General features: G+C 41.9%; 1 protein-coding gene across 1 annotated transcript in view; it reads right to left on the reverse strand.

The window, feature by feature from the left end:
* Positions 1-52: 52 nt before the first annotated feature.
* The window catches only part of PDE3A (phosphodiesterase 3A), a 253,910-nt gene continuing 230,877 nt past the window's right edge, over positions 53-23,085 (reverse strand). Inside the window, exons 10-16 of the mRNA XM_086466846.1 lie at positions 19,989-20,100; positions 16,494-16,607; positions 14,847-15,046; positions 12,467-12,670; positions 7,924-8,079; positions 3,834-4,074; positions 53-300 (exon numbers count right to left, since the gene is read on the reverse strand). Of these exons, the coding sequence (XP_086322972.1) occupies positions 53-300; positions 3,834-4,074; positions 7,924-8,079; positions 12,467-12,670; positions 14,847-15,046; positions 16,494-16,607; positions 19,989-20,100 (1,275 nt within the window). The remainder of the gene's footprint in view (positions 301-3,833; positions 4,075-7,923; positions 8,080-12,466; positions 12,671-14,846; positions 15,047-16,493; positions 16,608-19,988; positions 20,101-23,085) is intronic.

A 23,085-nucleotide genomic window follows, 5' to 3' on the forward strand; every position in this document is an offset into this window, starting at 1 on the left:
GAAAGAGTCTGTGCACGAGTCAATCTGTCTTAAAATACTGCTGTAAATATTGTCATTGGTTTGGTTCTACAGTCGTGTTCTCCTCTTCATCCCTCTTGGGCTTCCCTTTCTCCTCCTCCTCTTCCCTGATGGCCTGGATTTGTTCTGAAGATTGGTGCAGTGTGGATTGCTCCGCACTTTGCTTCTCTGTCCCAGCTAACCTCTCCTCATCCTCAATTACTTTCTTCCACATTTTATGGTTCTGAAGCAGGTGCTGAGTGATCTGACAGTAGATTTTCCTCCTCTTGAACTTCTTCTTTCCTGTAAAATACCATGTGACATTAACATACTGTTTTCTATGAGAGAAGAAGGAAAAGGGACCGAAGGCATAGGAAGCAGACAGGGTGTACTATGACGTATAGGAAATGCACCAACAGATTTTTAAAACCACAAACTTGAACAGTTTTAAAATTCAGAAAGCTATGCCTCTCCAGACATCTGGGAAAGCAAATTGGTTTCCTGCACAGTTTAAGCCCCAGCTTCATCCTGTCACTGGCTGCATGCTGTCCCTGACTATGCAGCTCACAGAGACATCTAGTGCTGGAATGATTATGCATGAAACATGTTGCTGAGCTGATTCTGCTCACTTTTTTATATCAAGTACTCAAAGACTCCGATCAACCTACTCTGTAACATAGGCATTAAAGTCTGTGGCCTCCCCCACCCGCCCCCAATGGATGGCTGCTGATTGCCCTAGAAGAAAAATCCTGATTTTGTTTTCTCCACATTTTAGCTCTGATCTGAGCTGTAGAAGGATAATGAATAAGCAAGCATTAGTAATCAAAGGAGTGAACCCATTCCTACGTTCCCTTTTCAAAGTCAGAGATTTGCCACTCCACCATCGCAGCGGAGGTGACCTGAAAAGCCTTTGCCCAACCTTGCTTTGGCAACCGAGCCTGACCACTGAAGAAGCAGTCATATAGCCAAATACCATCAGGGACCTTGCTTGCATTTGGTTTTGAGGCGTGAGTCCCCTACTGTCAACCTATAAAACGTTTTTGCCACTGATAGTTCTCATGGCTCCTGACACAGCTGCACTATAAATGTTCTGCTGTCTGAAGTGTGCTTTTTTTCTGTGTCAATACAGTCTGTCTAACACAGGTTGTTAACTCCTCATCAGTACAAAGCTTGAAAATTTTCCCTGGTCATTAACAGTGGCAATGGCAGTCATGGAGCTGAAATAATAAGCCCTCCAAAGACAACTGCTGTTTTCTTTTTTAAAGAAGGTGACGTAGAGGAATGTTTTGTACCAAATAAATTTGCGTGGATTAGTATTTGCAGGTTGCCTAAAGTATGTCTGTGTCAGGATCCAAAACGTTTAGCCCTTGAAGCTTTTGAACTGGAAACAAAGAGCTTTTCACTGAGCACAGCCAAATCCAACTCAATCCTTCATTAGAAAGCCCTTGGTTCCCTGTAGGAAACCTTCAGGTTTAGCACTAATAAGAAGCCCCTACCCTGCCAATGCCGCAGCAGGACATTCTCTCCTGGGGTTTGCGGGTGACCCCGCATCTTGCTGCTTTCTGCAGATACTAGTGAGCACTTGCTGTGGTGTTAAAATTTGTCTGAGTCACTAAAGACTGAGCCTGTTTAAGTCTTATACTTGCATCAGGACTTTGGGAGAATTACATGTTCCTGTATAATAACAAAAATGATTTTAAGCTACCTTAAGGTTTTATAACTTAAATTTATCTCAACAGCTTTAGTGAATTATCAGGACCTAAGTGAAGCGTTTTCTGCCACAATTACATTTCCACCTGTCTAAAGGGCACTTCCATCAAGAAAAAGATCTTCACCACCATCTACACAACTCTTAGCATCTATGCATCTAAAATCTCAACCTTTTATTTTGCTTCACGGGGAAAGCTAAGAACATCCAAAATTGTGTTGATCATAGGTATAAATTTCTAACCACCTGTAAGAACCCTATATGGACACAAAAGATGCTGTAGATTCCTGATTCAGATCTACAAAGTCACAGAGCATTTAGGGAACCAGAAGAAAACAGTTTGTAACACATTGGCATGATCGAGAAGATGAGCACCCCACATTGGGTAAGAAGGAAGTAGGAAGAATTTGTTGGATATTTTAAAACTTCTGATAGATTAATTTTTAAGGTCTTGAAAAAGATAAAGAGCCTCAAAGCACCAGGTTGAATAGTAGAGTACTGTCATGGAGCAGAACGTGAAAAAGGAAACAAATGAAAAATGGTCTGTTTTCAATTTGACAAGGCTTAATAATGGTCTGCACTTTCAACTTGAAAGCAGCATTGTTTGACTTGACTAGCAGTGACACAGAAGATAAGGGAACAGAGAAATGAGGTGAAAGGAAACTAAGGATTTCAAAGTAGTGTTAGATGCTCCAATGGAGAAATGAGAACATCCTTCATCTTTTTCATACAGCAATAGCCGTTTCAGGCTTTGGGGGTCTATGTTGGTTACCAATCGCATACGCTTTCCCCCTGGTAAGCAATTCCATAAATGCCAATCCGCCACAAAAACAAGTGGCTCTGCCTGATATTAGAGAGCTGGTAGATCACAAGGTGACAAATCAAACCTGTTATTACTTAATGTTTGCGGTCCTCGGCACCAGTTTTTGTGCACGTGAGCCTGCTAAACTTAAAACATGTGCAAGTGTGTGCGTGTGAACAACAGCAATGATTTCTTAAACACAAACCATATACCCCTGGATCTTATCAAAGATAAAAGGTCAATTCTGCACATCAGGAGACGTAGATTTTAGTTCCGTGTCTTTATGTGACTTACTGCAATCATCAAATCTTTCTGAATCTCAGCTTCCCCAACAGCAAATAGGGATGATATTCAGTAGGGCAAGAAAGCGTGTGGGAAAGAGCATAAAAAGTGAGGTGGTTAAGTGAAAAAGCTATGTATCAGTATTTCACTAGTGCACTTAAGGCTGGGGCTTCCTAGAAGGATTAGGTATAGGGAAGGGAGAGAAAGATGACCTGGAGGAAGGAAAGAACAGTAGTAGGAAATTCAGAGGGAGGAGGAACATGGAAGAAAGGAAAAGGTAATGCATGCAGGATTAAACTAGTAAGAGAAACAGGTCTACAGCTGCAGCCTTTTCTATTAAAAATAACTTCCAATAGGTTCCTGAGATCTCCTTTCAAGGTATAAAGTTTTCCTCTCAGTGCGACAAATATCAGCACCGGTGACCTTCTGGAGGAGAGGCAGGAGACTATCAGATTTAGTTACTGATTAGCCAGAAGGGCCAAGTGACACAGCGCCCAGCACACAACACAGCAATGCTCAGTGCCAGTTCTCTCCTCACATTACCATGAAGAGATTTGCATTAAAACAATTCCATTGCCAAAAACTCTTCTACTGTATTAGCATCTGAGAGCCTCATTCTATTATTCCTGTACATCGTGCTATGTCATGGAAAAGATGAGCGCTTTCCTTGAAAAATGTTCTCCTAACCATCCTTTCTTCAACTGAGAGTGTTGCGGTCTACTAACACCAGTGCTGAAATAGTCTAAAAAGCCTTCATGCATAGATGGGTGATCCACCACCAGAAATCTCAGCTGAAGGTAGAAATCAGTAGTAGATATGAACAGCAATGCGTATCAGTCTTGAAACCACGGAACGTCTCCATTATCAATGTAACTGGCTACATGCCAGCTTCACCAAGGACAGCACTGAATCACTGCAACTCTGAAGAGGCCCACGTTGAAGCCGATCAGCTCACTGTCTCTATGCTCTTACGATATGGCTGCTTAGGTTCTGGTCACAATACGAAACTTGCTCTGTTGAAAAATATACATGTGAACAACTTACTAGATTCAGCATTTTCACAAGTTTCCATTTCTGCTGTTTCTTCCTCTTCGTGCTCATCAGTGTCTCCTGATTCATCACTATCTTCTATCCATTTTCCTGGCATCAGCCCCGCTGAGTCATAAGAGTTACATAGTGGTCCCACAATGTGAGTGATGAAAGATTCCTGGAGGTTTGCCAGCTGAGGAGCAGAGCGATCCATGAAAGGACTGATTGGCAAGCCCAGGCTAGCCTCTTCATCACCCTGGAGATGAAAAATAGATGTAATTTCTCTGAAGTAAATGAAGCAAAACCATGTCATGCAAAGGAGTAATGCACATCAAACCAATTAAAAATGATGAAAGAAAAATAATCCAACTCTAATGCCACTTCCACAGCGTGCCCAGTGTGACATTGCTATCATGTCAAATGGTTAATCACAGTTACAGTTCTTTTCTTGTAAGAGGACCTGCTACCGATAGTGAGAATTCAACAAGGATGTTAGCTGATGACTGTGCAAAATGATGCCCACTACCCTTCTCCTGTACTTTACACTGTGAGTGCGAAAGTGTGAAAATTATTATTTTCTTTCTTTCTTCACATTATTTAAAAAAAATCCCTTCTGATTTTGTGACTGTTAGCTCACAACAACCTTGAAGTCAGACACCTGTTTGCAGGGAACAAGACTGAACTTCTACAAGCAAAGGCTATCTCACTGAACCAGTTTTCTTATTAATTTTACCCATAACATGGAGAGGTCCTCTTGGCTTTGAGTCGTAAGTATTTGTTTCCTGGGACTATCAGAATGATCCCTATGAAAGCAGAGGTTACTCAGAAGCAGTAAATCTTTCCCATTAAGCTTTTTGCTAGCTTTTCTTGGAAAGCGAGGGTAGAGGGGAGGTATCCTTTCATGATGCAAAAGAAGGTAAAACTTGCTTGCAGAACCAAGTCTGATATACTCACTCAACTCTATCACAGCAAAGCTTCTGGTAATATCAATGAGTTTTCAGCTGAGTAGGCATGTCAAGACTGAATGCCACCTCCCTAAGAAAAAAAAAAATCTAATCCCCCTAAATCAAGCCTGATATGCAAATTAATGTTTGAATATAATACAGAGATCTATATTTGAGCATACAGATTAGAATTTGGAGAGACATTTTCAGTTTCCATTATGCTACAGTTTGCCCAGAATTTATCTCCTTGTAACCTAAATTTTCCAAAAGTCAAGGACAAAAGCATCTGGTCAACACCCTGTTGAGATCTGGGAAGGCCAAAGAATAAGAGTTAAGTTTTGAAGCATGTACGGCAAACGTCTCATTTCCTTGTGGTTTTGTTTTGTTACTTTTATAATGACCTACCCCAAAATGTTCTGTTCAATCATTAAGCACAAAACATCTGTGTAACAAAACACTGAAACATGCCATCCATTCTTGAAATAGCAAGCAATTAAGAGGAGGTGGCAGCTTGTTGTTCTTTACAGTAACACATCTGCAATTTTCTGGTTGTGAGCTGCCAGTAGCGGGAAGAAAGATGACCGTTGAAACATTCACAAGTTCTTTTTTCATCTTCCATTAAAATGTGATTTATTACGTGAAACATCTTGCAGTGCATTTTTTGATTATTTTTAATATGTCTAACCTGTCTTCAAGTAAGTATGCTGAGCATGTGGAGGGAAGAAAAGGAAACATCCTGTAACAATATGACACAGGATTTTGAATGTTTCTATGCAATATGTTTTTAATGAGGCGTTTTTATTTATACGTGATTTAAATTCTTCAAAGAAACTGGTGTTTATTAAAGAAAATTAAGGAAATATTGCATTATTTTCACAGCATAGGTTGAATGTACATATGTATGCTTTTTGATAATTCTATGGAAATTCAAACTTCCCATAAAATACTTCTCTTTTTAAAAATGAGAAAATGAAGACTCTTCTTAGAAAAAATCTGATTATCAAAAGCATGGTGGAGATGGTTTGATACACTTCTCATATCATATTACATTAAAGAAAATCACATTTTAACCTAGGATGAATAAATTGAGTATCTAGCTTAACCTCCTTAATGTCAAAAGTAAGTCCTAGGAAGAAAACGTTTTCAATCCCATCAGTATCCTGTCAGCATGTCAAGTAATGCCCTGAAAAAAAAAAAAAACAAACCAGGAAACCCACTAGGACATACTGATTTCTCAATACAGTGAATACACATCTTCTATTAAAACAAAAACAAATCTGAAAACCCCTAACAGTATACTGACTACCTGACCTCTTGGAATCTGCAAGCTAAGAGTTCAAATACATTTGCCCACAATGCCCGTGCCAAAAGCAATGCCATTAACAAAGACAACGTTTATTCTGAATCAAGTTTTGCAGAGAGTATAAATCTCAAATGTATTGTTTTTTAATGACAGGATTATAAGAAAGATAATCTCCAATAGTCCTTTGGAGCAGCTTCCAAGATCATGAAAACATTAGTGGCACACCTTTCTGACTGACAGAAAATAACCCAGATTCCTACTGTGGAACAGGTTAACACTGTACCCTCCCACAGGTGTTGCTCTCAAGCTTGATTCAGAGCTCACTATCCAACACACTGACAATTCTAATGCATTGAAGCACTTACTGCCCTCTGACATTAGTTACGTCGTATCAAAGGAGAGTCATGTTACGTATCTGATTAACAGGTTTGTCTGCATGCAGTAGTCACCCGCATAAACTACGATCATTGCCAGATTTGTGAAGTACAATTTGTCAGGAGAGTTGTAATGAAAGCAGAGAAATATAATGAAAAGGATTTCCTGGAAGAAAATTTGGGAGATGAAGGTTGACCACTGTTGTTATGGGACGCACTCCTTTCTACAAGAAAAAATGAAAAGTGGAACCAACTATTTATGTAATATATGTAAGGGTCATTGTTCTTTCTTTTTCCCAGGAGATCTGAAATAAATGACGGAGCTTCAGGTCAATGTTTGAATTTTGTCCCTTTTCCCATTTCTTTACATACTCCTGCAGGCAGCAGCAAATCCAGGTTTTTTCCAAACTGTAAGTACAGTAAATTTAAGGGAAGATGAAAAGAATTAGCCTGTGACTTCAAGTTACTGCACAGCCTCACCGAGAAGTCTGTGGGGTGTTTGGTTCAGTGATTTAGCCTGCTTGCTTCCTCTTGAAAAGACAGGATGTGGAGTTTAGTCTAACCCGCACATTCAAAATATGTTCCCACTCAAGAAACAGTCGAATAGTGTGGGAACAGCCCTGTCCTTTGCACTCGGCAGGGCTAAATGGGTTATAATGAGAAAAGGCTCAATTAAGGGCTCCCTTACACCTGGCAGGACAGGACCAGTGTCTGGCTGTATTCCCAGGTCTTTGTAAATCAATCTGTGGCTGTCCTTCCCTGTGCTGCCATTAGCTGAGCCTTGCATAATTAGTGCAGTTGTACTGACAAACCTTCTAAGAGCTGAATAAAGTATGAGTCAGGATCAACGTGTAAGGAGCAGATACAGTTAAGTCTATGATAAACTGAAAGTCAGTGTTACAGTTCGGCTCAGTACATAAAGGTTCTGTGTGCGTGAATAGAGATGTGGCCCTCAGGGAAGCTAAAATAATTCTCCTGCTCTGTTTAGATCATCTCAACAAGGATGTTGTGTCCAGTTTTGTGGAGACCACATGACAATAAAAGAGTGAGCCACCACAAGTGACTCCAGAGGAGAGCAGTAAGAACCACCCGATGTCTTGAAAAGATACAGAAGGAAGGATGAAAAGATAGTTTGCACTAAAGAAGACAAAGGGAGCCATAATGACTGCCAACAGCAAAAAAAGAGGAATGGAACACTTGTTCACCACGTCCACTGTTAAGGATAGTCCAGACTGGAACAATTAAGCCTGTAGAAACCCCATCATCAGAGGTCTTTGAGGACACATCAGAAACTTCAGTGAAAAATGTAGTTCCACTGATCCAGCAAAAGGATGTAAAAAAAAAAAAAAAAAAGTGTAACTAGCCATCCCCTTCAATGCTGTTCTTTCTTGACTTTCACTCATCACCAGCACTAGCACGCTGCAGGACTGCTTAACACAAGATATACAACCAGCAGATACCACTTTTGACATGCACTCATTTACCTGTTCATAAAACTCATTGACAATGCCTTCTGTCCACTGCAGATGCAAATCTTTGCATTTTGCAGGCCCATTGATGTCAGCCAGTTTGATGCACATTTGGCAAACCAGCAAGCGGTCGTTCTCATTAGTCCAGTCAATTCCAACGTCATCATTCACCTAGTAGACAGGAAAAGGAAAAACATGACAGTAATCTTTGGTAAAAGGATGCATCCACAGAGGAAGTTCTGCTCTGGAATATCTTACAGTATATTTAGCTATTTAATAAAATCACAAGTGTAAGCAGGTGAGCTAACCCAAAGTTGGAATTTACAATCAGCTGTAGAGCAATATGTAAAAAGAAAAATAAATGAAAAAGAATGAACATTGACATAAATTATGAGAATTTAATATTTAGCAAATGATATGCCTGATTGAAAGCATTTACTAGGAAAACAAATGCAATCTTTCCACGACATTTTCTAAGAAGTTACTACCTAACTGGTATACAAAAAAAATTACCATCAAATGCCATGCTGATTCAATTGCAGTGTTGTCGTGATTTGAGCACCACGCAGCCGCTCGCTCACCCCTACCCCATCCCCTGATGGATGGGGAGAAAATACAACCAAAAGGCTTGCGGGTCGAGACAAAGGACAGGGAGGGCTCACTCACCAGTTATGGTCACGGGCAAAAGACAGACTCAACTTGGGGATAACAACACACATTTAATACAAAACAACCACCACCATCAAGAAGAATGAGAGATACAACCAGGTCTTAAATACGACACATCTTTCCCCCCACCCCCCTCCGGTCTTCCCAGGACCAGCTCTGCTCCCTCTTCCCCTCCAGCAGCGCAGGGGCAGGGAATGGGGGTCACGGTCCGTCCGGCACAAGATGTCTCCGCTGCTCCTTCCTCCTCAGAGAGAGGGGCCCTCGCAGCCCTCCCCTGCCCCACCGCGGGGTCCCTCTCCCGGCAGACAGCCCTCCAGGAACTGCCCCAACGCGAGTCCTTCCCGCGGGGCCGCAGCTCCCCAGAACCCCCCAGCGCGGGTCCCTCCCGGGGCTGCCGCCCTCCCACCCACGGGCGGCTCCAGCGCGGCCGCAGTCGCGGCTGCTCCGGGCCCGGTCCCTGCCCCTCCGGCCCGGGGCCCTCCGCGGGCGGCAGGGCGACCTCTGGGCCGCCGCGGGGCTCCAGGGGCTCAGCCGCCACCCCCCCGCGGGCCGCAGGGGAACCTCTGCTCCGGCACAGCTCCCCCGCTCCTGCCTCACTGACCGGGGTGTCCGCAGGGCTGACTCTCTCCCACCCCCTTTCCCTCACCAACACAGACAGAACGAAGAGAGACAACCAACCCCTTCTTTCACTCTTCACTAGTTATTCGCAGAGGCGCCATTGGCCTGGCCTTGCCCAGAGGAGGGTCCGAAATTGGAGCGGGGGGGGGGGGGGGGGGGGGGGAGCTTCTCGAAGCATCCTACAGGAGTCACCTCTGTAGCCACGTCCCCCACTGCCAAAACCCCATCAGACACCCAATCACAAGTGTGAAGACGCATGTAACAAGTTTATTTCCATGTTCGATATAAGTATGCCTGAAACTATTCCCAATCTTTTTCCTTTTCTTTATTTTTCCCATAACTCCCACAATAAAAAGTGATATCTATCTATCTATCTATCTACTGCTCTGAAATAAAAGCATCACTTTAAAGACTCACAGAAAGTTTGAGGTTGGAAGGCACATTTGGAGATCATCTGGTCCAACTCCCCTGCTCAAGCCAGGGCCAGCTATAGCAAGCTGCTCAGGATCACATCCAGTTTGGTTCTGAATATCTCCAAGGAGGGAAACTCCACAACCCCTCTGGGTAACCTCTTCCAATGTACAACTCCTACCATAGTAAAAATGTCCTTTCTTATTTTTAAATGGGGACTCCTGTATTTCAGCTTGTGCCCATTGTCTCTTGTCCTGTCACCTCATACCACTGAGAAAAGTCTGACTCCATCTGCTTTACTCTCTCTCCATCAGGTACTTACACACATGGCTGCATCCCATCTGGTCCCATGGACTTGGGTATGTCCAGTTTGTTTAAGTGCTCCCTAACGTGATGCCAATCACCAGGCTAAGTCTTCACCAGTTCAGAGTTTCTCTTATACCTGAGAGGCCTGGCATTCCTGAAGCCGGGTCTTAGCCAGAAAGACAGGCTGAGAAAGCATTGAGGACTTTGGCCTTTTACATCTACAAATGGTCAGCCATACCAACTTTTATTGCTTTTAGCCACATTTTTCCATCTCAGCTTTTTCTCCTAGAATATCTCCTAGTGTGGGAGGGGCTCTCTTCTATGGTCCACTTATTTTTTGAAATTCAGATCCCTCCTTGAAACATAGCTTTAATTATCAAGCTGGCAGTAGTTGAAAATAGATAGAAAGTTGCTGTGTTATGACTGTGTTGTGCTATGAAACTTCAATGTCCTCTGTCAGCAGGGCCCCTGCCCCATACAGCAGTGGGCCCACATAGTGAGGGCTTTGCTTTTGGTGTGCATGATCCAACATAACTAATGTCAGTGAACAATAAGTGCTACAATGCATTGATATCATCAAAGTGTTGGACAGGGAGCTTCCTTCATCATTTCTTGTTAGTACTTTCCAGAGAGCAAGTTTTCCTGCGGGAGGATGCTTACATTACATCTGCTTACACCGACTTTTGTACAGAAGGGTCTCTCTGACCCTAGCCTCAATATACTACACTACAGTTCAGCAACCCAATCAATAACATGATCATTCAGAGCTAATTTTATCAGTTACAGCACCTCCATCCATGTACAAACAAGTCAGGTCTGCTCTCTGAGACCACTCTGGCACAAAAGAGTTTTTGCCAACCAAACGTTGGCAAAATAAAAAGATTATTTACCAAACGTAAATAATCTTTTAAGGCAGTGATTACTCTGGGAAAGCCAGGCTCAGCCACAAGCATTGGTTAATATGTTCACCTTCTCCTCCACTTTTTATTCCATGCATGATCATTTGGTTGTTCAAGCAATAAGGAGAGAGAAGGAGGTTAACAGATGTCCTTACAAATCTACAGTGAGCTGGCAGGATGTGATACATCAAACTGTTCTCCTATTTACCCGCAGTGTCTCAGGCATCATCTTGCTTGGTTACAACAGTGGTTACACCTACAGTTGTCCAGCCTAATAGATTTAAGACACATTTAGTTTACAATATCCAAAATTTACGTCTAGTACTTTGGTCAAGCTTGTCCTCTTCCACAGTTAAGACAGTTATCTCTGTGACAAAGGCACAGTAATCACTGGTTTAGCCTGTCTTTTTTTCATGCCTTCATGGAACTAAGGGTTTTGGTCCCAACTGTCAAATTCAAGGGATGTATTCAGACAGCTTTAATTTCTCGTGCTTTATTGTCATTGTAGTCCTGACAGATGAGAACCTGTCAATATTGTTCAATACTTTAGGAGGAAATGCGGCTGGTGAAAATGACCCCAGAGTTTAAAATTAAAACCTAAAGAACCCCCTCGATATTACCAGAGGTTTTGGGAGATGACTAGCAGGGGTGCAGGAGGAGGTTCAGACTTCTACAGATCTACAGGAGTTCTCTGTCTACCCTGGACCATAATTTAAGGCCTTTCTTTACAGCCTAACAAAGAGAGAGATGTTACAGGGAAATGGAAAACAAAAGCAGTCATACATCTGGAGGCTTCAAAATTTCAGGATACGGGTCCATCCTAAGCAATGCCACAAGTAAACATTTTATGTGTCACCAAACCAGCTAGGAGGTCCTAGTCCTGGATGAGAAACACACGGTGCTTGGTGTGTCTCTCACAAGGAATGTGAAGGCAGTACCAGCACCAAAGGCAGGTATCATCTAGGTAACATGCCAATGGCTTTGATGGATGATGGAGTTTATTGAAGTAACTTGATAGGTGGTGATTTCCAATAGTGAGGATAAAATAATTTTTAAGAATGTTTTCCCAGGGTTGCGATTTTATACTCACTGAACGGAGTGTGCAGGAAAGAACTTTAGTGATCTTTCTCTGGGGTTTACCCATTTGAAACAAAGTAGGAAAGAAAGATCACGCTTTCATTGCATTTGAAATTAGAATTTCAAAATCGTTATGAGTTCTGGGCTTTGATAATATAACAGCAGGATTAAACAAATAAAAATTCACAGTAAGTATTTAGCCATTGTGGAAACTTGGTAACATCTTTGATTTTTTTTCCCCTCAGTGCTTTGCTAACAGGGCTAAATTGCCAGTGAAGAAGAAAACAATGTTGAAAAGTAGGATGTAAGTGAGACTTGCATCCAAATAGTCCATATCCTTAGCCTTATACCGCTTTCTGAAAAAAAACATATAAGAAAAGAAGCTGTGCCACTAAATTTGAATAAGTAAAAAATAACAGAAGTGCCAGAATACTGTTCAACAGAATGTTTTACAGCTGCCAAAAGGACACTCAGAAGAAAGAGCAACACAGCAGCCTTTCTAGCCTTTTCACTGTGATGCTACCGAGCCTCACAATCTTTTCTGATCATACAGCAGAAACCAGAACAAATCTTCTTACCTTGGCGTTGAATTTGGCAACAAAATCAAAGTGTTTCTTCAGGTCAGTAGCCAAAATTGCCTCAATGACGAGGAAGCGGAAATGCTTGAACTCCACGTGGTCGAGGTTGACCAGGAAGTTGTACTCTGGCCTTGACATGAAAAGGTTCCAGGCAGCAGCAGCGTGGTGATTCTCCAGGACGGAGCGGTCGTTGTACAGCACTGCCTGTGAAAGCAATGCGGGCAGCTGAAAGCTCAGAAACCTCTTAGCAAAAGAGACACTGCAATGCAGAAATGAGAATGATGCGGGAATGATGCATGAGGGAGGTTCAGGTTTCGTTGATTTGTTTGGGTTTTTCTAAAAGAACTTCTCAAGGTTTCAAGATATGATTTTGGCAGGACTAATAGCAGACACCTGAATTGTTGTGATGTTGGAGAGTTATTGGAAGACTGATTTGAAAATCTGGGTCTTTCATGCTCAAGGGTCTTTGGTTCCTCACTGAACTGCATCATATGACAATGGATTATTCTGTTTCAGGTCACAAATTAATGGCTAATATAATATAGGTGTGTGCTTCCCTGTTTCTCAGAACTAACCTCACTTAACAGGGATTACTATCTTTGGTGTTTGTACCTGGCAATTCTGTCCACACTGGACTGATTCCAAACGCAGAAACAAGTGAAATTCCAGTTTGTGACCTGACAACACACACACAGCCTGACAGATTTCTCAATGCTAAACCTCAAAATTGGTTAAATCTTTACGCATAACTCTCATAGTGATGGCAATTCCATTCAGAAACTAAAGAAAGATCTAGAAAATGGACTTTAGGGGACAACAACCATCCAGGAAATCTTTCCACTTCAGCAGCATTCCGTCCTTTGACAATTTGTTTATGGAAATAAAAGCTTTTGGAAACGGGCTGCTATGTAAAACAGACACAAGGTTTGTAACTTTTTACACAAATATATATACATATGTTCCAGTGGCTTTTCACTTCAATTACATTTTTCTGTCACCTAGAGATGAAAAAATTCAATCCTACCCTAAAGTATAGAATCTGTTCTTAACCCCAGAGAACAGGTTGCTGAAGCAACTCGGCTTTACAGCCCATCTTGCTAACGGCACAGTAAGCATTTGCGATATATTCTGCCACCCAGGCCCAAATCCTAAGGGCAGATTTTTAATACAGCAGCACTTTGTCATTACTGTAAGCTGATACTACTTCTCGTGAAAAAGAAGAAAAAAAATAGATGCCAAATACAAGTTCTGCAAATTTCAGGTGATATCAGATTTTAAAAAACAGCAAACAACAAATCAAAATGAAACTCACAAAAAATAACGAGAATAATTTGATTTTTTCCCATTAATTTATTTTCAAGCTAGGGACAATATATTAAGGCTAATCATCTAACTTCCCTTGTGGATGTTTACCACAACCACAAAGCCATAGCACTCAGTTCTTAAAAACTGATTTAAGGATCGCATAAGTCTTCTATCAATCTATTTACCTGGCCAGAGTATCAAAGTTCTCCATCACAGAAAGATGTTGTGAGGATGAGAAGTATTACCATCAGTTTATAGGCAGAAACTGATACAGAGCAAGTTCAGCTGACTTGCTCTTGGTGAGAGAGGAAGTCTGGATCCAAGTTGGTGAGTAAATCTAGAATTTCTGCATCCCTACTCAACTTGTCACCATTGGGCTATCTTTTTTTTTTCTTTCCTTGTGCATAGAAGTATTTTTCAGCACAGTATGCTGAAGCCAGGCCGGTCAGCTATGTAAAGTAAGGAGAGATGATCTCATAATTAAGCCAATAAGCAGTGACTCAGAATTGCTGAATTCAACTCCCAGCATTGGCAGTAAATTAAGTAAGTCTCAATTCTTCATTTATAAAACTGAGATTTCCATGCACACCCCTACTCCGAGAGATGCATAGTGTAAAAATATATTCATAAAAGACTGCAGCTGCCCATATGCTGTAGGAACAACAGAAAATACATTACGATCATGCACAAACTAACTAGCATGGTGCACTGTCAACTATAAAGGTGTTTTTTAATTCTATTTTAATCTTTCTGTGCCTTATAGGGTAGAATAATTCTTCCCTTATTTCACAGTTATAGACACTCTGTCAAGCAGCAGAGCACTAGCTTCTCCTTCACTAAGACATTTTATCAGTACTTTTCTTAACAGCTCTACTAACTGAGGATATTGAGAGTGTATAAGAAGACTCTTACTGGTAATCCCCAAGTGAAGTGATTATTTCTGTCACTTTGATAAGCTGTTCCAAAATGTTTGGTAGACTTACGCTTAATGGAAGCCACAGGCACCAGTGGCAAGGAGAAATTGTTGCCAAAGACCTTCCAAACTTAACAGCAACGCTGCCTGAGATTTATTTACCTGAGGAGCACTTGTTGCTACCAAAAAGGCATTGGTCCTTCCTGGATGATCATAATCATGCATGGCTGCAGCTACATAAAGAGCCATCAATTCAAGGGCAGGGATGTTTCCAGCTAGGCATCCGTAGCTGTCATCAGTGGGTGTGTATGTCTTCGAAAATACATAACCCATATGTCCATGAGTGATTCCACTGTCAGAATCTGAGCAGAAATAAATAAATCCTTACCACTTTTTCAGTGACTTACTGTAACAGATAGAAGCAACAAAGTAGGAAGAGAAGGAGCAAATTTACAATACATAACAGAAGAGTAAACGCATCCTGACCTCAATGCTTTCTCATACTGTGCACATGATCCAGTGCAATAAGGCACACAACTGGAAAGCAACAAATTCTGATCCCAACTGGGGACCTTCCACTCATCCAGCAGAGCTTGTTCTCAAGCTCTGTAAGTTATGAGCAGTAAGCCGTGGATTCATGGCCATGCTGGAGCTTTGTGGGTAACTCGATCTTTCCACTCCTTCCTCTAATTGCTTCACTGTATAGGTTAGTCTATGAGACACTGACAGTCCTCAAAGCAACGGACTAGCATTTATTAACTCAATTACGGTGCATGTTTTCCAATCCAAAGGCCTAGACCTTGGATCTTTGCTGATAATCCTCTTAGCAACCTCTTTTTGAAGCAGCTTGAACATGCCTGTCAGAGGCAGATACTGAGTGAGACGCTTTGCTAATTTAGTCTGCTTGAATGGATCTTACATGCAGCTGAACAATGTCTTTCAAATAATAAACACCAAAAAGCCCCCAAACTCAACCCCTTTCAGTCCACCCATTTCACTCCACCTACAAAGCCCCCAACAACCCTTGCTAATAAAATTTTCCAGGAATAAAAATGTTTCCCACCCCACCAAAACATCCTCAAGAGTTTCACAAATGGTATGTATTTGCCACACAAACACCACCAAAAAAAGCAGAAATAGAAGTGATTTCTGTGGAACAAACTCCTGCTTTTCCAGTAACTCCCTCAGAACTCCCACAAAATACAGACAGGTCCTCTAGTTGCTACAGCTGAACCTGGAGAAGTTAATATAAAGACATAGTAAGAACAGCTTTCTGTAAGGAGCAATCATAAAAGAGCAGATGAGTGGTCTTGCAAACTAGTTGCAAAATGGACACAGGTCTCTTTCTTTGGAGACAGTGAGGAAAGACAAAGGAACGCTTCATGGCAGCCAAGCAGCAGCAAGTGCTCGGCACTACCTGCATGCCCCAGTGGTTTTGTAACAGCAAAACAATGCAGGGTTTGAGAATTTAGAAGTCTACATTCCTTCTGGAGCAGTGCTGAAAAGCACTACCAATACTGTTTTCCTAAAAAAAAAAAAACCTATTGTAAAAATCAAATGGTAGCAAACAGCTGTTGTTATGGGTGACCTCAAAGGCTTGCATTCACAAACCTAGTAAAGTACTAGGTTTTGGAGGACCAATTCCATTCTTTTCGAAGTTACACAAAGATACCTTAATGTGCTACTGAACTTAGAAGTCTATATAATAACAAGTACTGCATGCAATCCTCAATTGTTGGCTTTCTTACAGCAAATTTCATGACAAAAGCTTGAAAAATACAACACATACATTTGCGCATTTAAATATACCTGAATCGCTTGCTGACCCGTGATCATTAATCACAGTTGGGAGTCCTGGGATGGGCTGAGTAGTAAGGTACCAAACGGCATGTAGAACATCAGTTGCATGGATTCGGTTGTGATCTGTGATATAAACCAAATGACCCTGCTATTAAACGTGAAGGATATTTCCGACAGAGGGAAATCAGCACCATCTAGTGGGTACTGCCCGGCAGCCAATTGAGCAGAGACAAACCAAACAGTATCACAAGTATGAAAAATAGCTGTATTCTGTAAATGCTCAGTTCTTTTACTAAAGTTGAAGCACATTCAATGGTATGTCTCGCACCAGTCAAGAAAGAGAAAACAGCAGAGAAGCAGTGGCATCTGCAATGTAGGAAACTTTGCAAAAAAAGTGTTAAACAAGGAGCCTAACCTATGCTACCAGCTCCAGTCCTTTACTCCAGTGGGTGCCTTTAGCTAATTAAATGCCATTGGGTGAATATGCACTGTTAACCTCCAATTTGCTAGTCAGATTTCACCTAGCTTCTAAATACAAGGCAGGTTACACTTACCTGACTCTGAGCAAATTTAGGTGCTGTGCTAGCAGCTGCACTGCAGAAAAAAAATCAAACTCAGGATATGTGCACACTGCACAATAAAAGCAGGTTCTTTCTGCAGTTTTCTGGCCAGGGATAAGAGTTCAGGCCTTGGATCCTGTACTCTGGCTTACTGCAAGCTCTCTTTGCAGAAATGAGAAATAAAAGTCACCCCAAGGCTCGTATCACCTAATCCTGCAAGGCCAGATAAACTATCCCGCAATCAACATAACTAGCTGAAAAAGAAGCACATGCTAGTTCAGCACAAAGCATCGTCTAAACACACACTAGCAAAAAGCAACCACTATGCTGAAAAGAGGGGTAATGTTTTGCTGCACCAGGACCAAAGCTTACATCTGGGGTTAAACCACTGAAGGACAAGCATTTCAGCTTGTGATTCAGGCTAATTTTGAGCAGAGCACAGGTGTCTTCTACAATGACTGGCTAAACACAATGAAATCTGCTAATGTGAATTATAATCTGTGGCTAGATTACTGCTGCTGCAGTTCTGGAAAGACGCATTTCAGCAGACAAAGCACAAAAATGTGGCGCTCCACTGCTGGGTCACCCTCATCTGTAAAACTCACAGTAACTGGCTACATCTCTACGTAATCAGACATCTTAGTGGGAGACACCTTGGTAATGCCAATCAGTCATGTGTGTCTCATTGGCAAACCAACTACTGGAACAAGGATGATGTGAACAGGTGAAGAACTAGGTTATATTAAGGAGAGTAATGGTCAAGAATCAGGATAACACTGGAAACCTTTTAATTAGGAAAAGTTACCAATACTCAAGTCCAGAAGTCCTCTCAAAGAAGTAATAAGTTTCACTCATTAGGGGTGAAAAAACCTCTGTACTCTGGGGGAGTAGAAGGGACTATGTGTAAACAACCTTATTTTATACCTGCTGCATCCTAAAGATAGGCAGTGTGCAGCTGATGGAGGGTTTCTCAGCGCCAAAGCAGAACTTCAACCTAAGGCTGCTCCTTCTATGGGAGAAGAGGAAGAAAGGAGAAGACCTGGGGTGGAGAAAGCACCCTGGAGAGCCATATTTGCCCTCTTGCCACGCTCGGGGATGGATAATGCCTGCTCCTGCTGGGAACAGCCACCTGCCCCACCCAGAGCAGCACTGCTGAGCTCACATTTCTAACCCCTACCATCAGTGGGGCAGCAGCTGCCAGCCTGCATTTCCCTGGCTCTGGCAGAGTAGGGCGCACCATCTTGCTGATCCTACACTCCAGTACTTGAGGCAACTGCCTGCCTTGTGTATGCCTAAACCCGGCAGCATCGTGCCCGCCAAGGGCAGATGGGTGTAACACAGAAAGGTTTATTGTATTCACAATTTGCAATTACTTTGCTTACTCACTAAACGTGAGCATGATGTCATGCCAGTTGGCCCTTTTATTTTCCCCTTGCTTACCTCTCCGTCTTCCCTGTGACCTTCTCCTTAAATACTTGTTAGTGATCACTAGCTGAAATTTTTAACAGCAAAACAGTAAGCAGCGTAGGAATGGTTAGTTTTGGAAAGAAGAAAGTAAAACAAAGAAGGAGTCTCCTCTCCTCTGCCTTCCTCAAAGTACTAAGAACACCTCTCCTGAGACACTAATCTCTTCACACAAAACCTAGAGGATGGCCCTGCACAGGGGTCTAATGCTTTTCTCAGGAGTAAAGGCTGGATTAGCCTCTTGTGAAACTTGTACTGATTTAATCCAGCTGGCATAGTTACCATTAGTTTTGAGCGAATAACCCGTATTTCAGCTCAACAACCAGAAGAAAGAAGTCCAAATAAGTTGCTTTGGTTTTTATCCCTTCACAGAAATGAAAAACTGGAAGGTAAATTTATTTTATATGAGACAAAATATTCTGCTTTACTAAAACAAAACACACTTAAGGAAAATGAAGGAAATGAAGGGCTAGATTCATAAAAATTTCTGAGACTCTATGAACAGTTAAATGTTTTAAACAAAGAGGAATGGATCCAACAGGACAGACAGACTGTGGGACATCCACATATAACCTCCTCAGGCTATATAATCTGCTGCTTCAAATCCCTGATCAGGTTCAAACAAAAGGAAAGATTTGAAATTTGGTCTCTCATATTCCCAGAAGAGAGTCCAAACCACCTGTCTGGGAGGCATTTTGAGGTAGCTTTCCTTCAATCCTTCCCACTGTGGCTGTTCCAATTGATTTTTAATATTTTGAGAGAGAGACTGTATGACTTATTAAACCAATGTTTCAGATGTTTTTCTGGGAGGTGGGAGAAAACTGGGTGTCACATATTCCTCAACACTGGGGTTATCTGCCAGCTAAAGGGGGTAATAACTCCCTCTCTCCTGGAAAAAAAGAGCCTTTTGCAGTTGAAGCAGTTTGGTAAATTTGATTTGAATTAGTAAATACTTTGGGGATGACTGAAAGCAGGTTTTTCTGTGAATAAATGATTCACACTGAGAAATATCAGCTGAGCTGTAGCTGCAGAAGAACAGGATGCCCTCATCTACTTGGCATATTTGTTCTGCTTTACAAAGCTCATCTCTGAAGGCAGCATAACACTGCCACTGTGTAAAAATCCAAATTGCTTATGGGGGGAAATGTTTCAATAAAATCCAGCTGAGGCACTGAGGTACACTTGTATCATCAGGAAATAGTTCTTTGTACCTATACTAGCTCTATATGGTTTCAGGCTTGCACAGAATTTGCCATTCATTATTATGAAACAACATGAAACACTAAATGCAATGAAAAAAAGACAAGAGGCTGCAGGCCAGCACTAGCCTCTGACTAGAGAGCCATCCTTTTGGTTGTGACATTTCAGAAGAATAAAAGTAGCTGTTATAATGAGAGAAGAAAGGCTTCAATAACAAAGTGTGCGGAAGATATCCAAAACTTTACAGAAGCATTGTTATCTGCTGGGAATTTTTACTTACAAGGTATCTCTCGGTATCCACATTCCAAGGCATGAAAGTAGTTCATAAATTCCCTCACTGGTATTTTAAATGTTTCAAACAGCCCCATGTCTTCAAAAAGCCTGTATGACACCTGAAAAAAACCAAAACAACCATGCTGCTAAATAGACTGGAAAATCTCTAAAAATTAGATATAAAAATCATTCTGCCGAATTACCCCATTAAAACCTTCTTTCCTCGTATTTTCTCAAGTATAGCTGATCCAGTTATAGCTGCAGCTGTTTGTATTTCCATAGGGATGTGGCTACACAGCCAAACAGACAAGCTATTAGTACCGAACGGTCTTCCTCATTCCTTCATTACACCCTTCCAGATGTTATCTTCCCTTCAGGGACATGGATCCCCCAAATTTTGCAAGCACCTCAGAAACACACACAAATAAAGAAGATATCCAGAGGTCTTCAGTGTCTTGGGAAAGATTTCCCCACAACCTTCTCCAAGGAGCTTCCATATGCCAAATCGATTCCCAGAAAAAGAGGGAAAAAGTGAAGGAACGACCAAAGCAGAGAAACATTGGGATCCCATGCTTTATATCTCCTTTCCCTCTCCCCCATTTTGGAAGTGAAATGGCATAAATGACTTCTCCAATGGGATTTCAGAGCAGCAAGCAGCTTAGGAAGCTCCAAGTGTTCCTGTATGGAAAAATGACTGTAGACATCCAGGAGAGGATGTATTGGAAAGGAGAACGCGATGGGTGAGTGAGGGGGTGTTCAGGAGAGAGGGGTGCTCAGGAACGCAGACAGCAGCTGCTGCCAAATGGACACTTTTGAAGACAAGTTTGAACTTGACACACAGAACAATGGGACATAGTAAAATTATTGCCTGGCCTTTTCACTTCTTTCACAAATCAGACCCTAAAGCCTTTCAGTGTCTTTATTTATTTACTGCTGTTAGCTAAATTCTGTCCTTTTGATGCCATCTGTCTGGTAATGATCTGCCTAGAGCTAAGCAATCTGAAGCACATTTGGAATGATGAGTGCTATACTGATAAGGAATTGTTACAAATTATGTTTTGTGTTTTACAGACGAATGTAAATCAAACAGCTATCCACACCCGTTTCTTTCTGAATATTGTGTACAGAAATTGGGACCTGTGAGCTGCACCTGAAGTTTAATGAACATAAACTTCAAATGTCCTGCCACTGTTGATTTTTACAGTAAGAATAAAAAAAAAGGATGCCAATTTGTAGCATGATGATATTCCCCTCCCCCCCCCTCCCCTCCTAGTCATTCCCTACCAGGAAAAATCTGCATGTGAACTAACTCTGGCAAAGCACCACAACATGCAGTGATGATGCAGAGACAGGCTGTGTGGTGTCTGACACCATCCGGGATGCCCCTCTAATGAGACACATCTGACAAATGGGGTTCTGATGGTGGCCCCAGCTCTTACTTCTGTTCCTACCATAACTGTACAAGTGCCACTAGCAATGCAGTCAAAAATCACTGCTGGTGGTCATTCCTCTTTGTGACCATGGCTGTTGGCCATAAAGTGAAAAGTTCAAGGAGCTAAGGAACTACTGAATTACAGTGCTCTGGAAGACATGAGCTTAGAACAAAAGGTAGGGCATGTAGAAGACAAAACTTTACTCTCTGAAAACCCCATGGGATCCTCCTGTACACAGGCAGAGTGAAGACACTGACTTCATGTGTAATTTGGATTAGAAACTGCATAGAATTTTGTTTATCCATCTGGAATCACGGCTGAAGTAAATCATCTGTGATCCAAACTTTCACCTACAGAGGGACGAGGTATTTTACACTCTAGTCTTAGATCACTGAATGGTAAGCTTCATATTTCCAGCAAAATATCTCTGTATAAAAAGAGGAAGCATGAAAATATTATTCTGCAGGACCAAACCTTACTGTAAATACTGGATAGGTATCTTAATACACTGTAAATACTGGACAAGTATCTTAAATAAACCATGCCATAAAAGCATGTTTTTTCACCCCTTGGATTTTAGGGGGGGGGGGGCGGGAATTAGCAGTGGAAAAGTAGTGAAGTTGACTGTGGCGGATATGAATGACAGCTCTTCCCCGTGACCTGGGAGTAAGCTGGCACTATTCTCTGAGGCCATTAGAAAGCATAACAGCCAAGCCAGTCACCTGGATATTTTTGTAATGTTTTCTTTCTTCCTCTCTTTCTAAGCAAATGGGGAGGAGGAAGGGGTAAGGACAGGTCAGAAAGAGGAAAAAAGGGCATTGATGTCTTCCAGAAAGTCAACTAACTAAATTCTTTCATTAAAAAAAAAAAAGGAAAAAAAAAAGAAAAACTGCTGTTTTGTTTACTCATTGCTCTGGATTAATCATTCGTAAACACTTCTGTCTTTTAAAGTCCTTCCTTCCCAAACCACGTGCTGCTTCATGAGCTCCTTGGGAGTTAGAATCCCACAGGTTGAGCATGGTGCCCTCACAGCCACAGTGCAGCCCCTGCTGCCAGGGACAAGCCCAAGGAAACTCCGATGGCTGCCAGGCGCTTGGCAGTGGGTGCTCCACGCTGCCTCTTCCCTCCAGCCTCCATTTTCTGCTTGTTTCTGCAAGAACTGCTAATGCTTGAATGAATCATTTATAACTCAGATACTTGCGGCGCTGCTGCCTGAAGAAGGACAAGCACTCCTCCCGAATGATTCCTAATGGAAGCTGTTTTAGAAATGAGAATCGTTATTGGCATGTAGCTCCTCTCCTGGGTATTGCAGGCACACATAAACGGCTTTCGTTGGAGGACACGTGCAAAGTTTAGGTTTCTGTAAGGTTAGTTTCCCTACTTGTTGTTTGCAGGTAACCCTCTTGCACTTCTTTTTTGTCTCTTGTATTTGCTTTCTTCAAACATGTGTTTCTTTTAAGTTGTTGGCACCCGGTCTCTGGCTCTGACAAACACAATTCCTCACAAGGGCCGCTATGACGACCCCAGGAATCCCCCAAGGACTGACTTCCCTCACTCCTTCATATAATGGCTAGAGTTTCTCTCTGCAGAAGCCATGCATGATGACAAGACGACCAAACATTCCTCTTGGCAACATGCAGGGACCAACTTACAGGCACCGCAATGACGCCA

The sequence above is a fragment of the Leptosomus discolor genome, chromosome 1, assembly GCF_034619465.1.
Source record: "Leptosomus discolor isolate bLepDis1 chromosome 1, bLepDis1.hap2, whole genome shotgun sequence".
Lineage (NCBI taxonomy): Eukaryota > Metazoa > Chordata > Aves > Leptosomiformes > Leptosomidae > Leptosomus > Leptosomus discolor.